This window comes from Crocuta crocuta, unplaced genomic scaffold (genome assembly GCF_008692635.1).
Source record: "Crocuta crocuta isolate KB4526 unplaced genomic scaffold, BGI_CrCroc_1.0 scaffold330, whole genome shotgun sequence".
NCBI classification, from domain to species: domain Eukaryota; kingdom Metazoa; phylum Chordata; class Mammalia; order Carnivora; family Hyaenidae; genus Crocuta; species Crocuta crocuta.
This window is the reverse complement of record NW_027530521.1, coordinates 617,851-640,386: the sequence shown is the minus strand read 5'-3', so window position 1 is coordinate 640,386 and position 22,536 is coordinate 617,851. Positions and strand designations below refer to the sequence as shown.

At 42.1% G+C, this 22,536-nt stretch overlaps 2 protein-coding genes across 3 annotated transcripts in view; both read right to left on the bottom strand.

Annotated features, from left to right (window-relative positions):
- The window catches only part of AGBL2 (AGBL carboxypeptidase 2), a 45,369-nt gene extending 31,597 nt beyond the window's left edge, over nucleotides 1–13,772 (bottom strand). Inside the window, exons 1-6 of the mRNA XM_077767472.1 lie at nucleotides 13,762–13,772; nucleotides 12,658–12,882; nucleotides 11,257–11,339; nucleotides 9,042–9,176; nucleotides 4,341–4,394; nucleotides 3,442–3,624 (exon numbers count right to left, since the gene is read on the bottom strand). Coding sequence (XP_077623598.1) covers nucleotides 3,442–3,624; nucleotides 4,341–4,394; nucleotides 9,042–9,176; nucleotides 11,257–11,339; nucleotides 12,658–12,882; nucleotides 13,762–13,772 — 691 coding nt within the window. The remainder of the gene's footprint in view (nucleotides 1–3,441; nucleotides 3,625–4,340; nucleotides 4,395–9,041; nucleotides 9,177–11,256; nucleotides 11,340–12,657; nucleotides 12,883–13,761) is intronic.
- Nucleotides 13,773–13,955: 183 nt separating this feature from the next.
- FNBP4 (formin binding protein 4) overlaps nucleotides 13,956–22,536 on the bottom strand; it is a 38,963-nt gene continuing 30,382 nt past the window's right edge. For both annotated transcript variants that reach the window (XM_077767277.1, XM_077767278.1), the window contains exons 16-17: nucleotides 17,746–17,903; nucleotides 13,956–15,011 (exon numbers count right to left, since the gene is read on the bottom strand). In XM_077767277.1, coding sequence (XP_077623403.1) covers nucleotides 14,921–15,011; nucleotides 17,746–17,903 — 249 coding nt within the window. In that variant the 3' untranslated portion in view covers nucleotides 13,956–14,920. The remainder of the gene's footprint in view (nucleotides 15,012–17,745; nucleotides 17,904–22,536) is intronic.

Below are 22,536 nucleotides of genomic sequence, written 5' to 3'. Positions count from 1 at the left end.
TCCTGCTCACACTCTGTCTCTCTGTCAAAAATAAATAAACATTAAAAAAAAAAAAAAAAAAGAGTCGCATACTCTACTAAGCCACCCAGCTGCCCCAAACTTCTTTTTAAAGGCAGGAAACTATCATTGGCTATGTACTTTTTATTACTATAGAGGAACAAGTGTATCATTTATTTCAGAAGAAACAAAGCTTTTTCATTAACACTCAATTCTAAAAGATTTCTCATATGTGACTTGGGCTACTCCCAGTATCATTTTAAGTACAGTGGCCACTGGTGAAAGCCAACATCACATAAAGACACAACTGAAATTCAACATTACATTAAAAGGATCATATACATTGATCGAGTGATATTTATTCAAAGGATCCAAGGATGGTTCAACATCTGCAAATTAGTTAATGTGATAACGCCACATTAACAAAAGGAAGGATACCAATCATACAATCATCTGGATGGATGCAGAAAAATCATCTGGCAAAATTCAACATCCATTTATGATAAAAACTCAGCACGGTGGGTATAGAGGGAGCCTCAACATAATAAAGGCCATATATGACAAGTCCACAGCTAAAACCATACTCAAATGTGAAAAGATGAAAGCTTTTCTTCTAAGATCAGGAACAAGGCAAAGATGCTGACTCCTGCCATTTTTACTCAACATAGTATTGAAAGTCCTTGCTGGAGCAATCAGGCAAGAAAAATAAAAAGGCATCCAAATTGGAAAGGAAGAAGTAAAACTGTCAAACTGTCACTATTTGCAGATGGTGTGATACTGTACATAAAAGACACTAAAGGGGCACCTGGGTGGCTTAGCTGGTGAAGCGTCCCACTCTTGACTTTGGTTCAGGTCATGATCTTAGGGTCGTGAGATTGAGCCCTGCATCAAGCTCTGTGCTGAGTGTGGAGTCTGCTTAAGATTCTCTCTCTTCTTCTCCTTCTCTCTCTCTCTCTCTCTCTCTCAAAAACTCCCTCAAATACTAATACTTTTTGACTTCATCAAAAAACTGTTGGAACTATGGGGCACCTGGGTGGCTCAGTCGGTTGCGGGGACGATTTTGGCTCAGGTCATGATCTCAAGGTTTGTGGGTTTGAGCCCTGTATCGAGCTCTGTGCTGACAGCTAGCTTAGAGCCTGGTGCCTGTTTCAGAGTCTGTGTCTCCCTCTCTCTCTGACCCTCCCCTTCTCACACTGTCTCTCTCTCTCAGAAATAAATAAAATGTTAAAAAAATTTTTTTTAAGTAACTGTTGGAACTAATAAATTCAGTAAAGATACAAGATACAAAATCAATATAATCAATACAAAAATATGTTGCATTTTTTTAATACTTTTTTCATTTTTGAGACAGAGACAGAGCATGAGCAAGGGTGGGGGGGGGCAGAGAGAGAGGGAGACACAGCTTCGGAAGCAGGCTCCAGGTTCCGAGCTGTCAGCACAGAGCCCGATGCCGGACTCAAACACATGAACTGCAAGATTATGACTGGAGCTGAAGCCGGACGCTTAACTAACTGAGCCACCCAGGCGTCCCATATTGCATGTTTATACACTAGTAATGAACTATCAGAAAAAATTTAAGAAAATAATCCTATTTACAATTGTATCAAAAAGAGTAAAATACTTAGTAATAAATTTAACCGAGGAAGTGAAAGACCTGTATATTCAAAACTGTAAGACATTAATGAAAGAAATAAGACACAAATACATTAAAAGATATTCCATGCTCATGGATTAGAAGAATTAATATTTTTTAAATGTCCATACTACCCAAATCAATAAACAGATTCAATGCAGTCACTATAAAAATTCTAATGGCATTTTTCACAGAAATGGAATAAATAATCCTAAAATTTCTATGGAACCATAAAGACTCTGAGTAGCCAAAGCAATATTTTTTTATTATTTTTTTAATGTTTTATTTATTTTTGAGAGAGAGAGAGAGAGACAGCAGGAGCAGGAGCGGGCCAGAGAGAGAGGGAGACACAGAATCCGAAGACAGGCTCCAGGCTCTGCGCTCTCAGCACAGAGCCCAACATGGGGGTCAAAACCACGAACTGCGAGATCATGACCTGAGCCAAAGTCAGACGCTCAACCTACTGAGCCACCCAGGCGCTCCAAGACTTTGAGTAGCCAAAGCAATCTTTGATAGACATAGGCATCCCAGCCATTAGCAAAGTCTCCACTTCAATGCGACCCAGTCCTGAAACCCTCATATAATGAATGCTGAAGATTGTATCTGCACCAAGAGCAAACAAATGACTAGCAATCCCACAAAACTAGTCTCCACCATTCCCACAAAAACACTCCAACAAACCCAAAATACAATTAAAAACAGTCAAACCTGGGGTGCCTGGGGGGCTCAGTCATTATGCATCTATCTGACTTTTGGCTCAGGTCACCCTCCCAGCATTCATGAGTTCGATTCCCACATCAGGTGCGCTCAAGTCCCACTTCATGTGAGCACAAGCCCTGCTTCAGGTGAGTACAAATCCCACTTCGAATGAGCCCTGCTTCTCTCTCTCTCTCTCTCTCTCTCTCCCCCCCCCCCCCCCCCTGCCCCTTCTGGGATTCTCTCTGTCTCTCTGCCCTTGCTCACTTGCACCCTTTGTCTCTCTCTCTTGAAAAAACAAAAAAAAAAAAAAGAAAAAGAAAACAAAGTCAAAACTGGGGCGCCTGTATGGCTTGGTCGACTAAGTGTCTGTCTGACTCTTGACCTCAGCTCAGGTCTTCATCTTCAGGGTCATGAGTTCAAGAGCTGCACTGGGCTGCACACTGGGTGTAAAGCCTACTTTAAAAAACGCCAACAATGGGGCGCCTGGGTGGCTTAGTCGGTTAAGCGTCTGACTTTCGCTTGGGTCATGATCTCACGGATCGTGGGTTCGAGCCCCGCATCGGGCTCTGTGCTGACTGCCAGTTCAGAGCCTGGAGCCTGTTTCAGTCTGTGACTCCCTCTCTCTCTGACCCTCCNCCTCCCCTACTCACGCTGTCTCTCTTTCTCTCTCCTAAAAATAAATAAAACATTTTAAAAAAATAAATAAATAAATAAAAATAAAAAACGCCAACAAGAAAATCTAACAACAACAAAACAACAGTAAAGACTATGTTCTGGTATATATAGTGTTCATCAGCTACACCAAGGCTCGTAAAAATACAACTCCTAAAACTCCAGCAGATTAATACTGAGGCAGATTTAAGTACTGATATATTTTGGCCTCTAGAAAGCTATCCGTCCATTGCAATAAAGCCTGAAGCATTTGAGCTTACACATTAGTGCAACTTTTGTACTTTGACCAGTGTATATCCGTCGGCCAGGGCTTAGTCATTTCAGGACGAGCTACCAGATGTTGAGTCTGTCCTGCCGTGTGCCCCAGCCTGCTGGCCTTCCTAGGTTTTCATAATAACGTCTGTCAGGACAGCAGGACCACGACACAGAAGTCACATTACCAATATGATGAAGGTCTTCCTTGATGACCTCACATTCTATTGGCCACCTCGGAGCCTGCAGCAGCCCGCCACTCGAGAAGAAGGCAAAGAGATCTCGGGGTTCTCGAAGACATGGGTTGACTTTGCCAAAATCATCGTGAAGAAGCTGCCTGCTCTTAAGTGGTGAACGAAGCATAAGGGAATCTGCAGAGAGGAAGGGAGGGAGTGAACAGCTTTCTTTTCCTCCTTGGGGACTTTACTGATCAACTGTGACAACTAAGTAACTTGAAGCACTGTATTAAAATACGAGCACAGGTGCACAACCCTATGAGAGATGCCTCCTTCACGAAGGAGATTTAGTCCAGCATCAACATTATGAAAAGTTACATTAAAATCTTGCATAGTCTACTAAATATTTAAATGTAAAGCTTTAGCGTAAGTTAGAAGAAGAAAATTTTTTGTTTTTGAAATCAAATTTTGTCATATGATTTTTGCTTAGAGAGAGGCAAAAGAGGAAACTTTCATTTCACCCGTTAGCATTTTAGAGAAAAGTACCTAGGACTTTATTAACGACACTAGTAACTATTAACTAATTTGTAGAAATAATCTACAAATTAACTTTCAAATTCAAAATATAATGGTTGGGAGGACAGAGAAAGTAATGAAGAGGAGTGAGTGGGGGCAGGAGAGAAAGATGAACTCGGGAAAAAGAATAAGAGAGGAGGAAAAGAGGCTCCCAGGACAGAGAAAAAGAAGGGAAATGAGAGGAGGAAGGCAAAGAAAGGAAAGGAGAGGGGGAAGGAAAGGCCGAGAGCCCACGGGTGTGGTGAGTGCCGGATCCGGAGGGGAGAGCAGTGAGTGAAGACAGGTCCCCGGGAAGCAGCAGCGAGAGTTTTCGGGCCTGGCAGGACATGGGATACCTCTGCTCACAGCTTCTGTCTGTCTGCGCACGAGCGACGGTACACAGGTAGGCCCTGGAAAGAGGAAGGAGGCAGCATGGTCTGTCCTAGGGATCTGTGACTCTCTTTTCTGCCCTTGCCCTACCCCTTTCCATCCCCCACCCCCATCTAGGGCCCCATTTTTCTTCCCTTTTTCCCTTTTTTTTTTTCCTCTAAAATTTTTTCTTTTTAATTTCAGGGCCCTGCTTTTTCTGTCTTTTAATGTTTTCCCTAGTTTAATTAGGGGAGGGAGGCCACAGACATTTGGAAAGATGGTGAAGCTGCTCAGGGCCACATCAAGAAATGTAAACCAGTATGGGGCGCCTGTGTGGCTCAGTAGGTTAACTGTCCAGCTTCGGCTCAGGTCATGATCTCACGGTTCGTGGGTTTGAGCCCCGCATCGGGCTCTGTGCTGACTGTCAGCCCAGAGCCTGGAGCCTATTTCATAGTCTGTGTCTCCCTCTCTCTCTCACCCTCCCCTGCTCACGCTGTCTCTCTCTCTCTCCTAGAAATAAATAAAAATATTAAAAAAAAAAAAAAAAAGAAACGTAAACCAGGATGACAAGGAGACACCACTTTCTTACCTGACAGAAAAACAATTTATGTGCTTTCACAATCATTCTGGCACAGGTGTTAAATAAGCAAGTACTCTCAGAACCTGCTGGCAAGTGGGCAAATCAGTGCAAACTTTCTGGAAAGCAGTTTGGCATTTTATCTACTAAGATTTAAAATACAGATACCCTTGAGCCAGCAATCCCACTGCTAAGAATTTACTTCATAGATATTCTCACGAAAGTTCAACAAGATACATATACAGGGCGCCTGGGTGGCTCAGTAGGGTAAATGCCCGATTCAGTTTGGCTCAGGTCATGAACTCATGCTTCGTGGGTTCAAGCCCCATGTCGGGCTCCGTGCTGATGGTGTGGAGGCTGCTTGGGATTCTCCCTCTTTCCTTTTCTCTCTGCCCCTCCCCTGCTCGCTGTCTTTGTCTCTCTCCCAAAATAAATAAATAAACTTAAAAAAAAAAGTTACACATACTAAGATGCTCACTGCAGCAATGTTCAAATAACAAAATGTGGAAACGACGAAAGCATCCATCAAAAGGGAAGTTAAAATAATTATGACATATTAATGAGGTGAAATACTGTAGGTTCCCTTAAAAAGATGAGGTAAAATTGTGTGTGTGTGTGTGTGTGTGTGTGTTCATTTAAAAGGCTCTATAAGGTGTATTATTAAACAAACAAAAAAATCAAAGTAGAGTATTATAGTACTGTATATAGTATCTCCTGTGAGCAATTAAAAAGACAAGAATAGGGGTGCCTGAGTGGCTCAGTCTGTTAAGCATCTGACTTCAGCTCAGGTCATGATCTCAAAGTCTGTGAGTTCAAGCCCCGTGTCGGGCTCTGTGCTGACAGCTCAGAGCCTGGAGCCTGCTTCGGATTCTGTCTCCCTCTCTCATTCTGTCCCTCCCCCGCGTGTGCTCTGTCTCTCTCTCTCAAAATAAACAAACATTAAAAAAAAAAAAGAATATACGGACACATGAGGATATATGAAAAGAATTAAAACAACAGTGGCTTTATCAGGAGTGGGGCACGGAGGGCTTTTAGTTTTCCTTTTCTGCTTTTTTCCTACCATTTGAATTTTCTTTTTTTTAAATTTTTTATATAGTTTATTTTTGAGACAGAGAGAAACAGAGCATGAGTGGGGGAGGGGCAGAGAGAGGAGGAGACACGGAATCCGAAACAAACTCCAGGCTCTGAGCTGCCAGAACAGAACCTGATTCGGGGCTCAAACTCACAAACTGCGAGATCATGACCTGAGCCAAAGTCAGATGCTTAACCGACTGAGCCACCCAGGCACCCCTACCATTTGAATTTTCTAACCTTTACATATATTCCTTTTCTTTTTTCTTTTTAATTTATTTAATTCTTAAATGTTTATTTATTTTTGAGAGAGAGAGAGAGAGCAACCAAGCATGGGTGGGGGTTGGGCAGAGTGAGAGAGAGAGAGAGAGAGAGAGAGACAGAATCCAAAGCAGGCTCCAGGCTCTGAGCTGTCAGCATAGAGCCTGATGTGGGGCTCAAACTCACAAGCCGTGAGATCATGACCTGAACCTAAGTTAGACGCTTAACAGACTGAGCCACCCAGGTGCCACTTTTTTTTTTTGTAAATAAGCAGATGGTAACCCATTCCTTTTTCCCTTTGTTCTTTTCTGGTTAAAAAACCCAACAGCATAAAAATGTTTTGCGACAAAGACGATGGAAAAAGATCTTCACTCCAATGATCAAAACAGGAAAAAAGGTCTGGAGTCTGGCTGCCCTGAAGATCATTTTTACTTAATACCACAGAGATCCTCAATTTACTACAAGGATCCTGCATTTACAGCTGCCTGGTGCTGTGACGCTACCCCTGCTGTGAACAAAGCGGACGGCAGCAGGGAGGCCCAGATGAGCCTATGGTAGAAGGAGACTTCGTAGGTCCACCCCACACGTTCCCGTGCACGTCCGATTATCAATTACACTCTCAGCCGCATTCACATCTGCTGCCTCTACCAGCTGACTTTGCATTTCATGTTTTTTATTGTATCCAGCCTGACCATCGTTTCTTATGAATGTTCTCTTGAGTGTCAGTTAAATGGGGCAGGAGGAAACTGAAGGGTGTGGGGCGATCTGCTGGCTCCAGAGCCATCCCACCCAGATGAGTCTCCTTTGCTCAACCCCTGCCTTTCCACTCCCCAGCAGGAGCCCTGGGACACAGAATGGAAGAGCCCTCAGGGCACCGGGGTCTGCGCAAACATATATCTGAAAATGGAAGTGCTGCCATCAAGGGTTACACACTGTACTAAATCTCCCAGGTATTGTCAAATTGCCTTCCTAAAATAGTCTACCTACTGGGGCGCCTGGGTGGCTTAGTCGGTTAAGCGTCCGACTTTCGCTTAGGTCATGATCTCGCGGTTCGTGGGTTCGAGCCCCGCGTCGGGCTCTGTGCTGACTGCCAGCTCAGAGCCTGGAGCCTGTTTCAGTCTGTGACTCCCTCTCTCTCTGACCCTCCCCTGCTCATGCTGTCTCTCTCTCTCCTAGAAATAAATAAAACATTTAAAAAATTAAAAAAAAAAAATAGTCTACCTACTCACATCCCTAACAGCAGTGTAGGCGTGTTCCCTCATACCCTGACCTATATATACATACCAGGCGTCATAAAAATAAGGTTTTTTGCCCAAATCCCATAATTAAAAAAAAAAACTGTGCCTGGACATGTTGATCTGTATCTTTAATTGGAGGTGAAATTGAGCATCTTTTCACAAGCTTACCGACTGCGTTTGTTTTTAGGAAAGGCTTGCTCATGTCTTTCGCCCATTTTTCTATTTGGTCATCTTTTACATAATGATTTGTAAGAACTGTTATGTGAAGGACTGTAATCCTTCGAAATGTTTGTCGCAAACTTTTTTTTTCAGTTTGTTATTTTGCTTTCTTCACGGTATTTTATGGCTCTTGGGTCTTGTGTCATTCAAAGGTTTTTAAGTAGAAAAAGGACACAATCAAATTTGCATATAAAAAAGAATAATGCTGTGTGGAAAATGGATTGAAAGGGGTAAGCATGAAACAAGAGGGGAATTCAGGAAACCAAGTATTGGGGCTGTTTCAATAGTGAGAGATGATGGTAGCTTGAACTAGGATCAGGGGAGGATGTGGGGAAAAGAAAAAGTGAACTGACGTTTGGTTGGATATGTACTGAGGGAGAAATTCAACTGCATACCTGCCCTTAGGTTCCAGAAGGAACCTGTAAAATCCTTGTGAAAACTTATTTTTGCTTAAGCTAGCTGAAATTGGTTTTCACCACTTTTATTTTAATTTTTTCTAATGTTTATTTATTTTTGAGAGAGAGATAGTGAGAAAGAGAGAGGCCATGAATAGGGGTGGGACAGAGAGAGGGAGACATAGAATCTGAAGCAGACTCCAGGCTCAGCTGTCAGCACAGAGCCTGACCTGGGGCTAGAACCCATGAACTGTGAGATCATGATCTGAGCCAAAGTCAGAAGGCTCAACTAACTTGAGCTACCCAGGCACCCTCTGGTTTCCACAACTCTTATGCAAGGTGCCTTAGCAAATACATCCATCAAAACTGTGTAAAAATCAATGTGCTACTCTTGACCAAAGAGTCTTAACAAATTTTCCAACATTTTGAAGAAAAAGATAATCCCGAAGGTATAGTATTTTAATTTAAAACCTATACTCCAGGGGCGCCTGGGTGACCCAGTCGGTTAAGTGTCCAACTTTGGCTCAGGTCATGATCTCACAGTCTGTGGGTTCGAACCCCGCGTCAGGCTCTGTACTGACAGCTCAGAGCCTGGAGCCTGCTTCAGATTCTGTGTCTCCTTCTCTCTCTGTCCCTCCCCTACTCGCTCTCTGTCTCTGTCTCTCAAAATAAAATAAAGACATGAAAAAAAAATAAATAAAACAACATTAACTTTCTGTAATGCCAGTATTGTTAAAACAAACAAACAAACAAAAAACCTATACTCCAAAGTGGATCTAAACAGAACATTTTTGAGCGATGTCAGAAACAGTGGCTGAGGCTGCTTCTCTGGCTTCTCTCGAGTTCGGCTTTATTCTCCCAAATACCCGAAAGAGTTGCTCAAGGCAGTAAGCTTTCTGGGGTCCACATGCACTGATTGTTACTCACATAGAAGCTTCTCCTTTTGCAGAGGGTCTGGTATCATATCCTCTCTTTCTCCAAAAGAGCCACTCAACAGGTATCGAGGATTATTCTTCCAATCATGCTGGTGCGTAGCTGAGCTTGGTAAACTACCTCTCTGAGCTATGAATAGACAATCAAAGGTGTTGGACTAGTTCATCACTTGTAACATCCAGGTTAATACCAAAACCACTACTACTACCCAAACTGCCACTACTTCTGTCACCAGCCATCACCCACTGCAGGCTTTTACAGTGAATACGTCCCATGTTCCAAAGAGCTTTCATATTCCGATTTACATGAGCTAAGCACCATTTTCTCCATTTTACACTGAGGAGAGACCTCAGAAGCAGCATGGTACAATGGAAAGAGAAAGGTGCCCAAAGCTGCTTTGTCTTGAGGATTTGGTTGAATCTGGGTAACTGGAAATTCAGTTTTCAACAAATTATCACTTTATTATTATTTTTAAAATGTTTATTCATTTTTGAGAGAGAGAGAGAGAGAGAGCGAGAGAGCAAGCAGGGAGGGAGACACAGAAGAGAGGGGCAGGCTCCAGGCTCTGAGATGTCAGCACAGAGCCTGACGCGGGGTTCGAACCCAAGAACTGTGAGATCTGGGGCGCCTGGGTGGCTTAGTCGGTTAAGCGTCCGGCTTTCACTTAGGTCATGATCTCGCGGTTTGTGGGTTCAAGCCCCGCGTCGGGCTCTGTGCTGACTGCCAGCTCAGAGCCTGGAGCCTGTTTCAGAGTCTGTGACTCCCTCTCTCTCTGACCCTCCCCTGCTCACGCTGTCTCTCTCTCTCTCTCCTAGAAATAAATAAAACATTAAAAAAAAAAAAATTTAAAAAAGAACTGTGAGATCATGACCTGAGCCAGTCAGACAGAAGCCACCCAGGTGCCTCACAAATTATCACTTTAGAAATGAAACAGTAGGGGCAACTGGGTGGCTCAGTTGGTTGGGTGTCCGACTTCGGCTCAGGTCATGATCTCACAGTTCGTGGGTTCGAGCCCCATGTCAGGCTCTGTGCTGGCAACTCAGAGCCTGGAGCCTGTTTCAGATTCTGTGTCTCCCTCTCTCTCTGCCCCTCCACTGCCTATGATCTGTTTCTTTCTGTCTCTCAAAAATAAATAAATGTTAAAAAATTTGAAAAAGAATGAAACGGTTAATAAGAAAGTTTAACAAGGTTGATAGAAATAAAATCAATATTGAAACTTAGGGAGAGTCAAAATTTTTAAAGATACCATTTATGGTAGCCTATCAATATGAAGTTCCGTGATGAAATTATAAATCTTTATTAGGAGGGGCACCTGGGTGGCTCAGTCGGCTGGGCGTCCGGCTTCGGCTCAGGTCATGATCTCACAGTTTGTGGGTTCGAGCCCCGCGTCGGGCTCTGTGCTGACAGCCAGCTCAGAGCCTGGAGCCTGTCTTCGGATTCTGTGTCTCCCTTTCTCTCTGACCCTCCCCTGCTCATGCTGGTCTATCTCTCTCTCTCAAAAATAAATAAAAAACATTAAAAAAATAAAAAATAAATAAATCTTTATTGGGAGACATTAAACAAGACCTATGTAGATGAAGAAATGGAGTACATTCATAGACTGCAGAACCAGTATTAGAAAATTCTCATTTCTTCTGAAATTTGATCTATAGATTCAACACAACGGAAAAGGCAAGAATAGCCAAGAGACTGAAGAACAAGATGGAGGACATGTCTTTCCAGATTATCAAGGCTATTTAAATACCATATGGTATAATTAAGAAAGGGTGGTGGTACTGGCCCAAGGATAGACAGACCCTTTTTATTTTTCTGAGAGAGAAAGAGAGAGAGACAGCATGAGCAGAGGAGGGTCAGAGAGAGAGGGAGACACAGAATCCGAAGACAGGCTCCAGGCTCTGGGCTAGCTGTCAGCACAGAGCCTGACGCAGGGCTCGAACCCACAAACCGTGAGATCATGACCTGAGCCCAAGTCGGACGCTTAACTGACTGAGCCCCCCAGGTGCCCCGACAGACCCTTGTATACACACCCAAAAGAGGTGACATGGAGCAATGGAGAAGATGAAGGAAGTGCTTTTCACTTCCTTCATCTTTCCCTCATGGTGCCAACACACTACATCATCAGTTTATCCAAGTGTAACTCTCCCAGTTAATCACACCATTTAGTCTATGAAGGAAGGAAAGGTGATGTTAGGTAAGAATGAGATATTACCTTTAAAGTAGCCATAGTATTGAAGATGATGGTACATAAAGTCTTCATAGGGATCAGGAAGAGTCTGTGAAAGGAAAAGCCATCTCAATCAGGAAAGTCCTTTCAAGTAATACTGAACTCTTAACAAAAGGCACACAAGGGGTGCCTGGGTGGCTCAGCTGGTTAAGCGTTCGGCTCAGGTCATGTTCGGCTCAGGTCATGATCACACGGCTGGTGGGTTTGAGCCCCGCATCGGGCTCTGTGCTGACAGCTAGCTCAGATCCTGGAGCCTGTTTCAGATTCTGTGTCTCCCTCTCTCTCTGACCCTCCCCTGCTCACGCTGTCTCTCTCTCTCTCTCAGGAAATAAATAAAACATTTTATTTANACCTAAGCGAAAGTCGGACGCTTAACCGACTAAGCCACCCAGGCGCCCCATAAATAAAACATTTTAAAAAATTTAAAAAAAACAAAAACAAAAGGAACACAAGAGTTGTTTGTTGCAAAAGGACTGTATACATGAGGGCTTCCGTAAACAAACCAAGTGAAAGACATGCTTCGTGCAAATGTTTCTATCTTGGGGATCAAGATCTCCTGCCAGAAAAAGGTGCCACCAGAATATACCTTCTGATCTAGTAGTATTGGATTTCTGTGGCGTTCCTGGAGAGGGGAGTGTACCGACCTCCTGCTTTACCTCTGTTTCCAATGCTGGGAACATGTTACTTCTGCATGGTATGGTGAGGACAAGTCAGTGACACCGGCATCCAGCCACAACCCCTGCCCAATTTCCAAAAGGGCAGCTGATTACACAGAAGCTAGAAAACCAGAACAGGACAACTGAAGAAAAACCTGCCGATATTCTCCGCACCCTCCTCCACCTGCGCGGCTCTCACGCGAACTTCAGGAAACCCTGCCGCGTCGCTCCCTCTTCCCTGCCAACCCAGCCTCTCAGACATACAAGCACCTGGCTACTGGTTCCCTCTCTGAGGCTCGGAGGCACACCTGAGGAATTAGGGGGGGCGGCTTGTCTTGCAGCCTCCGCCTCCCGAGGCGCCGGGACCCTTGCTGGTCCCATGCTTCTCTCTCCTAGGAGGGAGATGCTCACCACCAGGACGCAACAGGAAGAATTGGGAATGGGGGTGGAGAGGATCCGACGGAGTCGCCTCGGGGTAGATCAAGGTACAGGTCAAGGGCCTGTAGTGCAGGCCTCCCAAAGCGGAACTCGAGGATTCAGGGCTTCCAGGTGCCGGGGAAGGTGATGAGGGGCAGTTTCCCGAAGAATCTGGGAGAGGGCATGGAGATTTCCTAGAAGGGCAGGGGGAAGGGTGCGATCGCCTCCGCTCCCCGGCCCGTCCTGGACAGCAGGGGTGTGTGCGGCGCCTTCGGCAGCAAAGGAACCTAAGCCAGGCGGGAGGCCACCTCACTGCAGGGACAGCGGCCCAACCGCGCAGCCCGCAAAGAACACGATAGCGGTGCTCGCCTGCCAAGGCTTTCTGCGGCTAGCGCCCCGGTAGCCTAGCAACCACTGGGCGGAAGAGGGAGCGCAGGATGACCGGGCGCTTCCGGGGAGCGAGGTCCCGCCTCCAGGGCACGGGGAACCTGGGAAAGGTCGACTGCGGCCGGCCTCCAGCCTTTCAAACTCATTGCTCCTTTCATGCAATGAACCAAATAGATTGGTGAATACAAAACTTATTAGTGGTCCTCGAAAATATCCCAAACTTCCTTTACCTTTCCTTAGCTTTTGGTAACTGGTTAAGTTTGCTCAAATGGAGCGGTTTTCCCCTTTCCTTTGACCTTAGTCTCACCAGCCCATAGCTAGAATTGAAAAACTAGAAGAAAAACGGAAACCACACGTTAACCATCAAGTTTTGATTTTAGAAAGTGCTCCATTCTGGCGGCGTCTGACTTCGGCTCAGGTCATGATCTCACGGTTCGTGGGTTCGAGCCTCACATCAGGTTCTGTGCTGACAGCTCTGAGCCTGGAGCCTGCTTACATTCTGTGACTCCCTCTCTGTCCCTCCCCTGCTCATGTGCTCTCTCTAAAATAAACATTTTTTAAAAGAGAGAAAACGTTCTGGTGCTCTGCAACAATTCCTAAACATCTGGAAAACTGCAAGGCAATCAAAGCTTTAATTGCTAGTTGGTAGCATTTCTAGAAATTTGTTCTATATAAGTTACAAGATAAAATATATATACAAAATGTTACTCCCAACACTTGCATTAATTGTAAATAAAATCTAATACACTGATACACGGGACACCCAGTAGGTAAAACTCAATGATCTGCATACAAATGTGTTGGAACAAAATTCAAACTATTAATCGTCGTCTTTGGTTCATTTTATACAACTATTACCAAAGTAGGGATTACTTTTATAGTCAGAGGGAATAAAGCAATCTTAATGTTAACCACATTATATCATTTCCAAGATTTTAGGTCAAATGTTAGCTAATTATTATAGAGTTCAAGCTCGAAAATTTAAGTCACAGCACCTTCTGGTGCTAGAAGCCTATTTTCTCATTCTCACCCTGTCCCCATAGCTCTCCTACCCACACTGACTCAAGATCCTGCTGCTCTTTTTCCTGAGAGCTGTTCTCTTCAGTGTTTACGCATGCGTTATGCTGTATTTGATACAAAAAAAAAAAAAAAACTGGACTTAAAAGTCTTGATTGCACAATCATGAAATAATAGGATCCAATGGAAGTTAAAAAGGATGACCAATCAGAAGTATAAAAAAAGCTTTATTAGTGCATATATACAAATTTACAAGGTCAGAAACTGGAGAAATACAAACAGCTTTAAAACACAATTTGCCTTTTCTTCAGTTTAAAGTGACTTTTACCTGATTGTGATACGATAGAAGGTACAGAACAGTAAACTGCATTTTAAATACTGGAATTTTATGGAGAGTACATTCACATAAAGGGAGGTGAATTCTAGAACAAGGTAAGACAATGGAGACACAATACATACAGTGTCTCTTGTTACATTTACTGCCACATATGTGAGGGGGGAATCCTCAAAATAAAAGATACGAACACCTGCTGCTGCCTGTATTGAGATTTAAATATGCCACTAGTGTGTGAAATGACTGAGCTATCAGTTCTAGAATTTGTGAGAAAGAACTCTCTAAAGAGTGTGGCCATCTGTCAGCACAAAGTAAACACCTCAATATACCTCAGCATGTTAGGGGTGGCAGAAGAAGAGGTCAGAGATTCCCATAATCCCAGTCAAGCAAAAGAGAATACAGAGCTGCCTTCTTAATTGCACTTGTTCTGGAGTAGAATGAGAGAGAGCCACACTAGGAACTAAATGAGCCTCTATTAAACAGGAAAATCCTTCATTTTTTTTTGTCAGTGAGCCCTCCACTGAGGTATCATATTGAATCACATGTTCCCGATCACAAGTTAATGTACCTAATCTGCTGAGTTTGCCAGTGTGAAAATAAAGGCAGCCATGTCAAAGCACTCAGTCAACCTCACCTCACCCTTCAGCAAAACAGAAAAATTGCATTTCACAAATGTGAGAACTTTGTATGTCTATGCTTTTGCCCAGGAAATTTATACGCTCTCCCTCATAACGTTTAGTTTATTGACAACAGTAAAACTGGTTAAGACTCTGAACTGAATGCACCAGAAAAAAAAAAGAGATCTATAAAAAAGCACCCCCTTCCCCCGTGCCCCAAACTATGTGTTTGGAGCCATTTTCCTTCTCTTCAGTCTTGCTCGCCAATCCTCAGGAAGCGCTTCAAAATTAGCATTTCTCTCTGCCATGCCACTGTGAAAACAACGTACAGATTAACTTCACTGGAAAGAAAAAAATATGAAACTTCATTTCCCAAAAGCCACTAACACTGAAAATCTGACCCATCAACAGCTATGTTATTAAAATGCTTCAAAATGTTCTCATGGGTGCCTGAGTGGCTCAGTTAAGCATCCGACTCTGGATTACAGCTCAGGTCATGATCTCATGAACCGAGATTGAGCTTCCGAGACTGAGCTTCCGTGCTGACAGTTTGGCTTGGTCTCCAGAGACTTGTTCCTCCTCTTCCTCTGACCCTCCCCCACTCATTCTCTTTCTCTTTCTCTCAAAAATGAAGTTTTAAAGAAAAGTTTCTCAGCTAAGTACCAGCACCATCTTCATCAAATTTCTTAATTCTGATGGGTCAACCAAAGACATACTCTCTCTACAGTTTTATGAATTTGTGAGTGCATGCTTAGTTTTATCTATCTCCAGTAACCATTAAAGCCACACTCAAGAAATACAACTCTTATGAAAGTTTTTCTTGGCCACAAAGAATTACAATTCTTTAGGAAAGATCTATTTTTACCTTCAACTTACCATCAGAGACCTTTGGATATAATGTTTTTGAAATTCTCTTTTGAACAGTTCTATTTGTAAGGATTGATATCTCTTAACTTATTCAATCATTTTCAAAATAGACTAAAACTCAGATCCTATCTTATAATTACCAGAATAGGTGCATTGGATCCATCTTGTAAATGTTTATAAATCTAAAATAACCTAAATACAGTATCTTTTGTGATTCTCCACCTATCATCTTGAAATAGTTTGTTACTTCATCATTTTAGGAAATAATCATTACTCAATTCCCAGCAATACCAAAAAAAAAAAAAAAGACTAAAATAATAAGAAAACCAAATAATGGAATCACCTACAAGGATGAAGCAAAAATGCAAATTGTCAATAAGAGCCCCTCCGGTTTTCTTATTGTGTTGCCCCCAAAAAGCATGCAACTTTTCAAGGAAGTAAATAGTCCAGAGGCAACACCTTCATAGTGCCCCCTCTCCACCAAATACTATTACTATTTGGTAAGTAAACTCTAAGCCCCAAGCGGAGCTTGAATTCACAGCCCCAAGACCAAGAGTTGCATGCTCTACCGACTGAGCCAGCCAGGTGCCTCTGCTTTGCAAGTGTTAGACAAACCAGAAGATAAAAGCATTTTACAGACAGTGGCACTGTACATTCTAGTTATGATGGTAATACTTATTGGGTAAGTAAAATTTCAGACTATGGGTGTGAAAAGGACCACATCCTAGATGAATTTTCTCAATTTCAGATTGATGAGCGAACAGTGTATTTCTAATAACAAAAAAGAAATATAATACCCAATTATTCTGTAACAAAACCCAGGGCTATGTCATTTCCCTAAAACGACACGACAAGAATCTTTTAAGTTTTATGATGTTGTATGCTAAAATTAATTTCAGAGGGTTATAAGTAGGCAAACGCTGAAAACAGGTATATAATGACTAGAGGAGTAGATATTTTAGGAACAATTACGGTGACCATTTCAATTGGTATTTATGTGTCTAAAAATAAAAATGTTTTCAAATTAGGAAACAAAAGATGGCTATCCTTTTCCAAGTGTTTTCGTAAGTACTGCATTTATGAATGTTATGAATATAAGAACCAAAAGCAACGATAGGCTAGAACCTATGAAAGATGAACCTGAAATATGGCAGCACTACTTATGAGATGAGTATTTTCCAGATTATGCTGTAACAATTTAATAATTAATTGCCTTCAAAGAATGTTACTCATTTTAGTCTGGACACCTTTAAAACCAAGAAAATAAAAAAATTCTGAGTTACAGATGTTTAAATTCTTTGAAAAATCTCTAACAAAGTTTTCTTCCATTTTTAAATCTTTTAAGTAAGCTATGCACTCAAGTGGGGTTTGAACAAAACCTCAAGATTAAGAGTTGTATTCTCTACTGACTAGCTGGTCAGGGACCCTCTCTCCTCTCTTTAACTTTTGTAAATTACTTGTAAAATAATTTTTTTAATGTTTATTTATTTTGAGAGAGAAGCACATGTGCGTGGGGGGAGGAGCAGAGAAGGAAAGAGAGAATCCCAAGTAGGCCCTGTGCTGTCAGCAGAGAGCCCAACGTGGGGATCTATTCCATGAACAATGAAATCATGACCTGAGCTGAAATCAAGAAATCAGGATGCCTAACTGATTGGGCTACCAGGTGCCCCTGTAAAAAAATATATTTTTTTTAATTTATAAAAGGGTCTATTGGATCTAAATGGTAAACGGGACATATATTTTTCCTGGTATGCTAAGACAGGCATATTAAAGACAATCTTTTTGCTTAAGAGGAACAATCAGTAGGATAAGGTATTAAAACTCTGATATCTCTGGGGCACCTGGGTGATTCAGTCGGTTAAGTGTCCAACTTTGGCTCAGGTCATGATCTCACAATGTGTGGGTTCGATCCCCAGGTCGGGCTCTGTGCTGACAGTGTCTCACTCCCTCTCTGCTCCTCCCTTGCTCTTACTGTCTCCTTCTCAAAAAAATAAACAAACATAAAAAAATTTAAAACTCTTGGTATTTTGAAAAAGGGTAGATCATAATTTTTACAGGAAAATAAACATCATTATGAATGATAAACTTTTAGATAAATTTATAAAATATATAAAAAATTAAGGACTGTGATTTAAAAAATACCACAACAAAACCCACTCATCTGTGGGCTTTCATTTACCTGACCAGCTGCTGCTGTTTCCACTCTTCAATTCGCTTCTGTGCAGTTGATTCCCGGTCCTCTTCACTGGAACTAGAGTTCTCCTCTTCATCTAGCTCACGCTGGATACTCTGCCACTTCTTTACCAAAGATGGCATTTTGGTTTTACTCTTCTTTGCCTAGAACAAAGGGTAAAGGTCAGAAGGAAGAAAATACATAAAATATGGAAATGAGATCCACACAAGATCAAGATTCTTCTTAGATCTAAGGAATATGTGGACTTTAAAATCAAAAGGACCAAAAACAAAAAAAAACCCAAAAGGACAGAAACACAAAAAATACTATTTTAAGTTCTTGCCCAAAATTTCTACCAACTGTAATGCATTCTTAAAAATCTAAAAACTGGGGGGACCCTAATAAATGTGTTTTTATGAAATTAGGTCAGAAAAATTTCCTTTAAGCTCATTATTCTATGGAATTCAAAACTGTTGCCCTTATCTCAGAATTACAGTGTTTCCTCTTACAAATTTTAATTAGATGCAGTGTTAACATCAAGTGTAAAACAGAGCTGAGAAACAAATGACCAGCTTTTCTGGAAAGAGCAGCAAACTCAATGACAACAAATATTTAAAAAGGAGATATATCAAAATTTTAATGGATAAGATTAGTTCTAAGAGGAGACCTATGTATTTGCTTATTTGTCTCCCTAAGCCCATTCCCCCTTCTCCAGCCCTCCAGAAGGGAATCTCCACAAAAACAGAGATTTGTTTGATTCACTTCTGCACCCCCAGCCTCTGAGGAGAATGCCTGACAAATAATATGTCTTAAAAATATACTTGTTGAGGGGTACTTGGGTGGCTCAGTCAGTTAAGCATCCAGCTTTGGCTCAGATTATGATCTCAAACTTCATGAGTTAGAGGCCCCACATCAGGCTCTGTGCTGACAGCTTGGAATATCGAGCCTGTTTTGGGTTCTCCATCTCTCTCTGCCCTTTCCCCACTCATGCTTGTGCTCTCTCAAAAATAAGTAAACATTAAAAATAAAAACAAAAAAACCTGGTGTTTAAAAAGAAAACCAAAAACCAAAAATCAAATTTGTTAAATCCGTGGTTACGTGAAATTCGAGGGCTGCTGTATTAGACATTAATTGGAAGGGCAGCAGAGCTGCGTGCTTGCAGACCTGGCCAGGTTACACGAGAAACACGACAACAAGCGACTGAGTGATAGGTGTGACTAACTGGTGCTGTGCTCATCTTGGACCAGGTATGGGGGCACAACCTGTGTTTCCTGCCACACTTGAGAGACAGTTCTTGATTAATTCCCTAACATCCGAAGAAATAAGTTTTATATTTCCAGTCTTTACTCTATTATTTTGCTCTCTGCTCAATACCACACTGTGACTGTGATTGACAGTTCTTAACTATCTGGGGAAATGAGTGCCCCATCCGTTGTGCTTATTATATCTTTAACCACACGCACCTCCCCACACTCCAGGCTGTCACTTCACCTGTGGTTCAGCCACACTCACTGCATATACACCCTGCCAGTAAGCTCCACAATATCCCATCCGGGGTTAGCATGTAAACAACTGAGTAAAAAGTAACATGAATTAATAATAGTCACATGTGCACAGAGGGCTTGATGAGGTTATGTCCTCTCAATGAACACTAGCAAACATCACTAAAAACAAAAGCTCTAGGTAGTCACTATTGCTTCCTTTTGACTTCTACAGGGTTTTATGGGAAAAAAAATTTTTTTTATCACATTTGATTCCTGTCATGGGAAATTAAATTATGTTTTAGAAACTATTTATTGCCAATCACATCCAAAACCACGGATAAAGAATTATACTGGCTGTTTTTTTTTCTTTTTAAAGTTCATATATTTTGAGAGAAAGTACAAGTTAAGAGAGGGACAGGGAGAGAGGTAGAGAATCCCAAGCAGACTCCGCACTATCAGCACAGAGCCCGAGACAGGGCTCAAACACAAGAACTATGAGTTCATGATTGGAGCCAAACTCGGACGCTTAACAAACTGAGCCACCCATGTACCCCTGGCACTGTCTGTTCCAGCACATTTTTACAGGGGAACATGCAGTCAGATGAATAAAGATGCAACAACTAGGACTTGTCTTCTAGCTTCTCTTCTCTTCTTGCCACTTTAATGAATATTGTGCACCCCTAGCTTATTTTCTAGTAAGTTGCACACAAAAATTCTTCAGCAAAAAGATGGAGAACATCTGTTTCAAACAGTCTTAAACATCTGAGGCATTAAGTACATTATTTTTTATTCTTTTAAAATGGCTTATAACAGATAGATTTGTTCTAATATCAAGTATGTAAAAATGACATATTAACAAGTTAAAACTCTGAGTTTTCTTAAGTATCATTTACAAGTTCGTAAAAGCATGACTAAGAAATTGCTTACTGCATAAAATCTTTGAAGGATTAAAGGAAGAGTGTCAAGGAAAGCTTCATAAATGATCCCCAAGCACTGGTTGTTCTAACATTTAATTGTGTAAAGAACAAAAGGAATGGGACTGGTAGACAAAGTAAAGACATGGAGGTAGTCAACAGTATGCTGGCTCAGGAGAACCATATGTGCTATAGTATAGACCTTGACACTATATTTAAGACACTGTTCTAATTATTATTATTATTGATTTCTATAATCCGTAGTTCATTTCCAGATAATTTCTTAAACCTTCATACTAACTTGAACAAGTGGTTTAAAGTGGAAACATATTGTCTATTTTGTGTGAACACATAACTCATTCAACAAGGTTCCTTTTGGGGCACCTAGGTGGTGGCTCAGTTGGTTAAGCATCCGACTTCGGCTCAGGTCATGATCTCACAGGTTGTGGGTTCGAGCCCCGTGTCGGGCTCTGGGCTGACAGCTAGCTCAGAGCCTGGTGCCTGCTTCCAATTCTGTATCTCCCTCTCTCTTTGACCCTCCTCTGTTCATGCTGTCTCTCTCTCTCTCAGAAATAAATAACAAACATAAAATTTTTTTTTCTAAAAAGGTTCCTTTAACCATGGTAAAGCAAATGAATTTGCCCTGTTGATCCCTGGAGAAAAGATTCTAGTTGAGGCAGATGATAAAATGCCAATACAGAGGAAAAGCTGATGAGCAACTCTGGGTAATCAGGGCATTCACAAGTGGCCACTGAGTGTGACGTGACATCAGTAAAATGGAGACCATGAAGATCCAGGCCCTGTTTCCCCATAGAAACATTATGTAAACAAATACAAACAGACTGGGGGTGCCTGGGTGGCTCAATTGGTTGAGCGTCCAACTTCGGCTCAGGTTATGATCTCACGGTTCGTGAGTTTGAGTCCTGCGTCGGGCTCTGTGCTGACAGCCAGCTCAGAGCCTGGAGCCTGTTTCAGATTCTTTATCTCTCTCTCTCTCGCTCAGAAATAAATAAAACATTAAAAAAAATTAAACAAAAATACAAAAGAAACAAATACAGACAGACTAAAATCACTTTATGGGAACTCTGGAAACAAGCTGAAGATATGCAGCAACCAAGAGAACACTCAAATCAAGAAGCAGCCATGCTGGAGACACCTGCCTAGCACAGTTGCCAGAGCTTGGTGTACAGGAGACATAAAAACAAAACCTTCAAACAAAACAAAACAAAACAAAACAAAACAAAAAAACAGTCACACTCAAAACAGTAGGAAATTTTATGGCATATTTGCTTGCCCTTGCCCCACCCTCTCCCATATGGTTGGGGTGAAATGGCCCAATTCTCAGTTCCCTCCCTCAGGAGGGAAGGAAAAGAGTAAAACGTTCTAGTCTGTCTGTGGCTGCGTGCGGAACTGGTTTCTGCACACTGCCTAACTCAGACCTCAAACAGCAATGGCGTATATTTTGGATTTCAGGTTGGAAGCCATGAAAGGGCAGTGACAGGTACTGCAGTACTGTGAAAACCAGAGAGAAACTGCAGTATTGTGGCTACAATACTGGAAGGAAGCAAGAGATTATGGACAGAGGGATACTAAACAACATGGAAAGCTCCTAAGAAAAAAACGGTGTAAGACTTAGGAAAATGAAAATTAGGGGCGTCTGAGTGGCTCAGTTGGTTGAGCATCTTGGTGGCTCTTGGTTTCGACTCCAGTCATGATCTCATGATTCGTAGGTTCGAGCCCCATGTCCAGCTCTGCGCTAACAGCACAGAGCCTGGTTGGAATTCTCTCTCCCTCTCTGCCCCTCCCCTGCTTGCTGCACACAAGTTCATTCTCTCTCTCAAAATACATAAACATAAAAAAAATATTAATAAAATTAAATGTATACAGATGAGGGGCCTCTTGGATGGCTCAGTCCATTGAGTGTCTGACTCTTGTTTTTGGCTCAGCTCATGATCCCAGGGTCGTGGAACTAAGCCTAGTGTTGGGCTCCATGCTGAATTTGGGACCTGCTTAAGATTCTCTCTCCCCCCCTCTACCTCTCTCCTGCTTGTACGCTCTCAAATAAATAAATAAATAAATAAAAATAAAATTAAAAATCTATACAGGGACTGAGCCTAGTGTTGGGCTCCATGCTGAGTTGGAACCTGCTTAAGATTCTCTCTCCCCCCCTCTACCTCTCTCCTGCTTGTACGCTCTCAAATAAATAAATAAATAAAAATAAAATTAAAAATCTATACAGGGGATACAAATGCCCAGAAAAAGCCCAAAGAGATCTAAGCCTTCATGCTTGGCTTATTAATGAAGAGCTTTCCACAAAGAGAATGCATGTGCAAAGACTGGGAGAGACAGCTGTTTCTCAAATGCCTAATTTTCAACAAAGAAAAAAATCACAAAGCACA